This window comes from Echinops telfairi, unplaced genomic scaffold (genome assembly GCF_000313985.2).
Source record: "Echinops telfairi isolate 266 unplaced genomic scaffold, ASM31398v2 ScPeMD7_3533;HRSCAF=4204_0, whole genome shotgun sequence".
NCBI classification, from domain to species: domain Eukaryota; kingdom Metazoa; phylum Chordata; class Mammalia; order Afrosoricida; family Tenrecidae; genus Echinops; species Echinops telfairi.
Window position 1 is genome coordinate 34977893 of NW_022107431.1, and position 9534 is coordinate 34987426.

Genomic DNA, 9534 nt, shown 5'->3' on the forward strand with positions numbered 1-9534 from the left:
TGTGCTCTGATCAGACATGTCCCTCTCCCTGAGCTGCAGTTTCAGTGCTGTCCTCTGAAATAAATTCTTCTCAGGGGAGAGGCAGGTGTCCATATAGTTGGGATTGGGGCCAGCCCTTCAGATCTCTCCACTGGTTTCCTACTCCATGACGGTATGTTGCATGCACATCGTGGAATGTGTGATATTCTTGATGTCATACCATAGCATATCAGATCTGTCATTAGTGTTCAATGCGTCCAATCTATTCTGAGATGTTTTCAAAGTTCAGGTGGAATATCTTCAAAGTCATCTTTCACTCTAGTGGATTTAATTTTCTTAAGCTTCAGCATGAACTTACTTATGAGCCGTTGATGGTCTGTTCCATAGTCAGCCCGTCGCCTGAGTTTAGCCGCGGGTACTGAGCTTCTCACATCATCTCTTCCCATAGAAGTAGTCAATTTGATTTTTTGTCTATTTTATCTAGAGAATCCCACGGGTATTCTCCCTGCTTGTGTTGTTAAATAAAAGTATTTGCTATGAACAAGTTGTTGGTCTTGCAAAATTCTATCATGTGATCTCCAGCTCATTTCTGTCACCAAGACCATATTTTCCAGCCACTCTTCCTTCCTCTTAGTTTCCAGCTTTGCGCTAATCAAATCAGAATGTCAATTCTTCTTCAGGCCTCTTCAGGCCTTATTCATTATCCGTCTTGGTGTGTGTGTGTGTGTGTGTGTGTGTGTGTGTCTTTTACATACTTAAGAAGCGATTGAAAAACACCATAGCTGGAATCAGGTAAGCGCCATGTTTGCTTTTTAACACTTTTATTTATTTTTTAACTTTTTATTGCAAACGAAATGAAGCTTGGGAAGCTAGCATCAGTTTCATGTTCAACAACTGACAGCCCTTTTGTTTCGTCCCATGTGTTGCAATCAGGTCCCTAGAGGGACCATCCCTTGTCCTGTGTCCTTCTTGTTTTCTGCTTCCGTACTTCATTCTTTTCCTGGCCCTCTGAATTTTGTCCTTGTGTCAAAGTCATCTCAAATGGTTGATTGGTGCTTTAACAGGATCTTCGGTGGTGGATTTGCCCACTGCAACAAGTGGTTTGCCTTCTTGATTGTTGCTTTCCATGCACGTTAATTGTGGCTCGAAGTAAAATGAAATACTTTTGACAACTTCGGCCTTTCTCCATGTGTCATATTGTGTACTGAGCACTTGTGAGGATTTTTGTTTTCCTTATGTTGAAGTGTAACCCCTATTGAAGGCTGTATAGTCTCTGATCTTCATCAGTAAGTACTTTAAGTTCATTTTCCTTAGCAAGCAAGATTGTGAGCTCTGCATATTGCAGGTTGTGAATGAGTCTTTCTCAGTCCTGATTCTGTATTCTTCTGCACATAGTCCAATGTATCACCTCATATGCCACGCGCAGTGTTTGGATAAATATTACAAAAGGCTACAACCCCGACAAACATCTGTCCTGATTGTAGACTATGCAGTGTTCCCTTGGTCATTTGAATATTTGACGCTTGGTTTAGGTATAGCCTCCAAATTAGCATACTGTATCATCCTGGAAGTCTCACTTTTTGTGATGTTGATCATAATTTGTTCTGATCCACACAGTCAAATGCCTGTACATAGTCTATAAACCTGAACATCTTCCCGGTGCTCTGTTTTCGGCCCAAAGCCACCGAACATCAACAGTAATATCCTTCCTTCATTACACTTCCTCTTCTGAATCCAGCTTGCTTTCTGACAGTTCCCTGTCAATATTTTGCCCCATCATTTTTAATTATCTTCAGCCAAAGTTTACTTGCATGTGATATTGATGATTTTGTTGGATCATTTCTGCGCTGTTAACGATACCTTGCTTTGGAATGTGCACAAATCTGGATCTGCTCCAGTGGAGTTGTCGTCGATCGCGTGTGAGCGCTCTCTCCCAGCATTGCATCTGTTATTTGCAGCATCTCAATTCATATGCCATCTGCTCCTGGAGACATTTCACCATCGCCTTCGGTGGAGCTGGACTTCTTTCTTCAGTGCCATCAGTTCTTGGTTATGAAATGGTTCCTGAAAGAGTTATTATATATCAAGCAATTGCTTTTGTTAGTTATTCTGTGTATTCCTTCCATCTTCTTTTAATACTGTCTGCATTGTTCAGTATTCTGCTCACGGAATCATTCACTGTTGCAGCTCACGGCTTGGGTACCCCTCCCCCTCCCCCCCCTTTTTTGGCACTCTTTTAGTTGAGACTTGCCAAGCATATTCTTTTTGTTTTTCTAACTAGGTCTTTGAACAGTTCCTTATAATACTTTATATTTTCTTCTTGAGCCCCAAGGCTCAGCAAACCTTCTGTACAGCACGTTTGCTTCATCTCTGCTTCCATCACCGTCCATTCAAAAGCAAGTTTCAGGCTCTCGTCTGACATCCACTTTGGTCATTTTTCTTTCCAGTCTTTTTAAGGGCCTTTACCTTTCCTCCTATAGGAGGTCCCTGATGTCCTTCCATAACTCCTCAGGTATTTGATCATTAGTGTTCACTGCACCAAATATGGAGAGATCGTCTCTTATATTTTGACTCTCATGGACCATATTAATATTATTCAGCTTCATTTTGAACTTGTGTATAAGCAATTGATTATCTTGTTCTGACCGATGATTTTGAGCTCCTCCATCATCTCTTTTCAGAAATACAGTGCATTTGTTTCTTGTATGTTTTATGGGGAAGAATCTATAATGGCTATTTATGTTGCTGATAAGGTACTTGTAATAATAGATCACTGGTCTTACACAATTCTATCATCACTCTCCAGCATTTCTACCACAGAGGCCACAGTTTTCAACTACTTAGCCCTCTTTGTTTCCAAATTTCTTAATCCAGTCACCAGTAGCTGCCAATGCATTTTGACTCTATATTAGATCAATGACAGACCACAGAAGTTAGTAAAAATCTTCAATATCTTTGTTTGCCTTTGGTGATCGATCCATAAATTTGAATCATGATCAGATTAATTGGACCTCTTATTAAGGCTGTTATTTCTATTACTAGTAGCGTTGTTCTTCAGCACAGGTCTTGGAATTTTCTTTTCCATGATGAATGGGATGCCATTCTTCTTGAATTTGACATTTATGGCATAATAATCACAATAGCCCCATTCAAAATGGCCAATAGCAGCCCTTCTCAACTGATGGATGCCAAGGATACTGATGTTTAAGTGTTCCATCTCACTTTTATGGCTCCCAATTTTATGACTTCCAATTTTCCCAGGGTCATAGATTCTACATTCTAATTATATTTTTTTCATATTCTGATCATGCATGAATGCTTGTAGCTTTCTTTTCGCATTTTGATTCGTTCCCATCATCCAGTGAAGGTCCTGATAGCTTTAGCCCACCAGGGATTAAAGTAGACTCAACTTGAAGAGGCAGCTATTCCTCAGTCGTATACAGGGATCCTCCCCCCATCTAAGGGATGGACCTTCTGTCAGTGTGTAAGAAAGTATTTCACTGTTAATGATTAAGTTTTTACTGGCTAGTTTTTTCTGAAGCATATTGAGAGGTTCTCCTTCCTAATCTGTCTTAGTCTGGAAACTTCACTGACACCTACCCACCTTGGGTGACCTTGCTGTGTTCGATACACTGGTGGCGTAGCATCCAGCGACACACAAGCCACAAAAGCATGACAGACTGATCGGCAAGATGCTTAGTCTAGGGAAAACTATTTATTATTTCTCATTATTGACACACAACCCTTCTGGGTCTATTAGTTGTGAGGTATTCCAGCCTGGCTTGTGGGAATGGGCTCTGTCCTTGGCCTTGGATAGTTTTCTTGAATGCATGTGTTTATCAGTACTCTACTGAAGACTCCAGTGTGTGTTGGGGGGATGGGGGGGGCGTTTGCAGTTCTGTATAGTTTCTCTCTTCATAGAGTTCTCCCCTTTCTTGTACTTTATTTTGTAGACTGTAGGATGGTCTCTTCAGAATAAACTCCCATCGCCTCACTCAAGGAGCCTCACCCGGCTCCTCACTTGAATTTCACCTCCCGGTGTCTTCGCCTGGAAACCCTCAGGCTGTCAGTTGGATCACACAAGACTTAGATCGTTGGTTTTCCCTCTTTCGGAGCTGACCGTCTGATTTTTCACTCCTTGCATCTTCTCCAAGCCCTATTTTGTCTCTCATCCTTGATGACCATCCTAGAAAGGAGACACTGTCTTCATTGTTGCTTGAAATATGGGAAAAGATAAAGTTTTCTGATCCTGTAAAGATTTACAGGCTCAGAATCTCATGGGTTGATTGTCATTTGTCCTACAGGGTCTACTGGATGGCAGTGGACTAGTGTTTTGTTGAGTTATACATATATGTGCTCCATATATGTATAACTGACACATATTTGTTTTTGTTTTTTCATCTAACTTTGTATGGTAAACACTTCATGAGTTTTCCCGGGCAGCTAATATCTGTCCGAGGCAGATGAATTTGTTTTTGTTCTGGCTTCTTGGTTGTCAAGAAAGAGCCGGCCAACAAAAGGTTTATCTCTCTACAGCATTAAGCACTTCTCTCTCTTACTCCAAGTATGTTCTTTCACCGAATTCTGTCAGATTCCCGTTGCTCAGACTTCCCCATTTAGACCCCCTTTGTCTTCCCACGCAGGAGCCCTGGTGGCACAGTAGCTAGCACTCGACTGCAAGTCAAAAGGTCTGTGGTTTGAACCCCCGCTGATTCTTGGGAGAAAGATGTGGCAGGCTGCTTCCCGAAAGATGGCAGCCAGGAAGCCCCACGGGGCAGCTCTACTCTGTCCCGCGAGATTAACGCAAGTTGGATTCAGCTCCTTGGCAGCATGTTCTGTTCTCACTGCAGCTTCCCTATATCGAATCCTCATAGAAACTATTACACTGGCTTTCTGACCAGCTCCTGGCTTCTGCTTTCTGCTCTCTCCCTCCTGTAGTTCTGCCGTGAGCAAAAAGCAGAGCCGGGAGACCCGGGCACACACACTGGACATGCAGGTGAAGAAGACTGAGCAGATGGGCCGGAAAGTCACCTTAATAGAGGTAAGAGTCACAGTTGCATCATCAAGTCAATAGGAGGAAATGGAGGGACGGCCAGGTCAGCAGTGACAGAGGCCAGCACAAGGACTAGTAAAAGGGGGGCAGATATCCCTTGGGATTTACCTTCAAGAGGCCTTGGGAAAGATCGGTTTTGAGAAGAGGCTTGCCGTCATAGCTCAGGATATACCCAGCCTGAAGAGTGGAAATGGGAGCCATCAGAGCCAGACTTTCAAGGAACTAAAAGGCAAGACAGGATCTTCAAGTTGGCATGCTCGGTCTATAGGAATGCAGACGTTTTTAAAAGAGAATTACAAGAATGTGTACAAACAGAGGAAGGAGGCACTACTGAGAAGTGGCCATGCAAAGAGGGAGGAGGAGGAGGAAGAAGAAGATAACAGGATCCTGGGGACTCAAGGAAATAGGGTTAGAATTGAAAGCAGAGAGAGGTGAGCTAGTGTTTCCAATCAGGCTAGAAGCTATGTTTGAACGACATTGTTTCCGGGGGGCTGGGGTCTAAGAAGGGCAGGAGGGGCCTTTTGAAGAAAAACCTGTCTCAGAGACTCTGGCTTCTCTGTTAGATAGAAAGAAAGCTTGAAATGTCGCAACCCTGGCCACATCTGCATTGTTTTCCACTTTACGAAGGCAGACTATTAACCAAACTACTGCATCCGTTCTCCATTTTTCTGTACCAGTACAATCAGGTGAATTACATGTTTGGTGACAATACTGCTTCATAAGTTATCTCAAGTAAGCCTGAGTTGTACAAGCATATGTGGTTTTGTTAGCAATTCTTAAATACACAGTAAACACAACTTAATATATATTCCGGATCTTGCCCCTCTCTCCCTTCTCCTCCCATCAACTCACCGCCTGTCTCAATGTACCACTTTCTAGAAACTAGATTCAAAATTTGAGTTATGAAAAAGCATCTTGACATTTTAATTATTTTAACATTTTAATTGCATAAAACAAGCCTGTAATTGGGTAGTTAGTGTGATCGTGGTTTTGGAAGTGTTTTCTTTTTAACATTTTGAAGCAATTTCTACATTTAGTCATTAAAAAGGTTTTAAAATGTGTGATTATTTAAAAGGTACCATAAACAGATATTTTTAAAATGAGCAATACCTTAAGATGAAAGACTTTTGTAGAAGTCTATGCAGGCAAAGGATTAATACCCTTCATAAAACTTATCCAGAAGTCATCAAGCAAAAGAATATGTGAATAGACCATCAATAAAACATTATGCACAGGAAATTCTCAAAGCAATGAACATATAAAATACTCATTTTAAGTTAACAACAGTTTTAAATACTTAATATTTGTGTTGAGAGTTGTGGGGAAATGGGTTCCCTCCGACGCTGCTAGCAATTGTATAAAATTGACCCATCCATGGTGAGGGATGAGGAACCCTGGTGGCATAGTGGTTACCCTTTGGGCTGCTAACTACAAGGTCAGCAGTTTGAAACCACCAGCTGCTCCAAGGGAGAGAAAAAAAATTAGTTTTCTATTCCTTTAAAGAATTAAAGTCGGGGGAAAAAATCACAGGGAAAAAAAAAAAAAGAGTTAAAGTCTTGGGAGCCCACAGGAGCAGTTCTATCCTGTCCTGTAGGGTCACTATGAGTCAGAATCGGCTTGATGGCAGGGAGGTTTGTGTTTGTGGAGCATAATTTGGTAATACTTATTTTTGGAAGTTTTCAGCTATTCATCTTCCAACCTGACAATTCTCATTCCAGAAATCTAGAGGAAAATATTTAAGAATGCATGCAGGGTCTTAAGGGCTATTCCTTCAAGTAGTGCTGCATAAATTGAAGGGAAAAAACTGTCACAGTATTGATTATATTGATATAGTACTATAACTTAGGACTTTTTATGGAGAGGGGTAATTTTGTAGATAAGGGAAGATGTTTATCATAGTGTTTAAATAAAAATCGATTATAAATTAGTTTGCATATATAGCATAAAAGTAAAATGTCCAACAATCTATAATAAAGGAACTCCGTAGTTATCTCCGTGTGCTGTGACCATAGTGATGTGTTTTATTCCTTTTTACCTTGTGCATTTTCCAATATTGGTATGTATTACTTATTCATCACTTTTTAAATGTTCAGCACTCTTTTTAACGTAGCCCTTTCTTTCTACACTGAAAGACTGCAGGGCCTCGGTGCCGTCGTCACGAAGCCCTAGCACTAGGACTTGATTGTCTGACTCAAGGCCTGGTTGTTCCGTCTTTGCTTTGCCGCTGAGCTCTGATGGGATGATCGCACCTTGGGCAGGGATAACGATACTCACAAGTTTCTCTCCCATCACTGAGCCCAGTACGTGGCTACAGAGGAACCTCCAGATAATCTTTGTTCGATTGGATTTCCTGTGAGAAGGGCCAGGTGTGTTTTAGGAATCTCATTCCCCACGTACAATATACACACAAACAGTGACCTAATTTCATACTCGTCTTCATAATCCTGCTGCGAAGATTTTCCTTTCTCTTTGCACATCGTGTTCCTCTGGTCAAAGGCCCCTGTTTCCGTTACTGTCTTCCTCTGCTCACGTTGGGACACTGAAGTGCTAACCTTCAGAAGTGAGCCTGGGTTTGGATTTATTCTTGACTTTGCTAAGATGACATCCCTTCCCTCTTCCAGCAGTCCTCTCCTGTCTCGAAGCCTTCCAGCCCCTGAGCTGCCAACCGCCATGGGGCTCTTAGGCCACCCCTGTGTCACGAGGAGCCCTCCGCTGTCAGAGGCTGACGTTTATTTGTCTCCTCTGTTTTTCCTGTCACTGGGCCCTCTCTCCCTTTCAGAGGTAGGCTTTGTCATTGACCCCCAACCCCCAACCCCCACCCCCGTGGTGTCTTTCTCTTCATAGTATGCACCACTTCCCTGAAAGGTGCTGCCTTCACTGCCCACTTCAGCTTTCTCTACAGAAATTTCCCTCTCCCGAGGGCCCTCTTGCCCTCTGCACCGTGCTCCTCCCCGGGCAGCGCCCACCTGGTCGGCTGGACTTGTACTCCGTCTTCTGGTCTTCTGCCGTGCAGGATCTGTCTCAGTGATCCCCGGCTGCTTGGGCTCCCCTTCCAGCCCCTGCCCTTTCTGCTCTTCTCCTTTCCTGTCCTCTGGCTGCATGCCCTCCTCCTCTCACTCCTGCATGCCCTCCTCCTCTCACTCCTGCATGCCCTCCTCCTCTCACTCCTGCATGCCCTCCTCCTCTCACTCTGCCTGCCTTGTGTCCCCTTGCGGGGGTCCTCCTTCCATTCTCACCACTCTTGACAGAGATCTGCAGGGTCTCCGAGTGACTTGTCCTTGGGACCCATTTGATCCTTGGCGACTCTCCCCCTCACCTCACCCCAGTTAGGAGATTAATTTGGGGCCAGCCTTCCAGGGTTTCCCTGTAAACACACAGGGACACCAACGATACACTTATTAGACTTCTAGTGCCCTTGTGCTGTGACAAACCTAGCATTTCTATTTTGTATGCACTTTCATATGCTTGACAGCAAGCATATCTATGTAAGCGTATTGCAATAGCTCTATTTAACAAATTTTAAATCAAGAAGCATGGGTTGACAAAGGACACCCCCCCCCCAGGTGTAAACATTTTTATAGAAAAATGCTAGTGCATCCCCTTAATTAAGATTGATCCTGGCTCTGGGGTTTCTGACCCTCCTGTGCCAACAGGGGAGCCTCTCTGGTAATGCCGGTAGGTAGGCAGGCCATGGCCTGGTGAGAGCCTTTCTGTGTAGAGCAAAGGCAATAACAGCACTGGGGAGACCGGCAGAGGGATCTCTACTCTGGCCTATAGGGTCACTGCGGGTCAGGCTCAACTTGAGAGCAGTGAGTTTGGTTTGGGTTTTAGATCCTTGACACTTGTTCATGAATAACTGCACCGGAATGTTTGGGTTCGCTCTCCCAGTTTCTCACCAGTGCACCTAGTGCGTGGTTTTGAGGAAGCAACTCCTTGTGTCATTTCTGGATTGGCTCTAAATTGTATTCAGGATGCAATTTCACCTATTTTAGAACTGTACTGAACTGCTTAGTCAGTTCACCATCAGTAGCTTGTCATTCAAAAAGACCGTTTTAACTGACTTGAAAAATGTAATGGTCAACTGAATTACAAAGGTAGGAATAGCCATGGACTAGGAAAATGAGTGCTTTTTAATGAAGTGGTCCACGTGTTTTCAAAGCACTAACCTTGAAGCATTATTCATGATTGTTTTCCCACTGAACCTATATTTTTGGAGAAGACTATTACTGTTACTGTTTCTATTAACTTGTGAGAGATGGAGGCAGCCATGAACACTCGCCTGTTGATGCTAAGAGACATTAACAGTATGTTCAAAAGGCAAACTAGAAAACAAGTCTTAACATTATGATCTGACTTGCTATTTTGTGTGTGCAGTGTATGGTGTGTGTGTGCAGTGTATGGTGTGTATGTGCAGTGTATGGTGTGTGTGTGCAGTGTATGGTGTGTATGTGCAGTGTATGGTTTGTGTGTGCAGTGTATGGTGTGTGTGGGCAGTGTATGGT

The 9534-nt window shown here is 43.1% G+C and overlaps 1 protein-coding gene across 4 annotated transcripts in view; it reads left to right on the forward strand.

The window, feature by feature from the left end:
- Positions 1-9534, forward strand: part of AHI1 (Abelson helper integration site 1) — a 198859-nt gene that overhangs the window by 186774 nt on the left and 2551 nt on the right. For all 4 annotated transcript variants that reach the window (XM_045294511.1, XM_045294513.1, XM_045294514.1 and 1 more), the window contains one exon: positions 4918-5020. In XM_045294511.1, coding sequence (XP_045150446.1) covers positions 4918-5020 — 103 coding nt within the window. The remainder of the gene's footprint in view (positions 1-4917; positions 5021-9534) is intronic.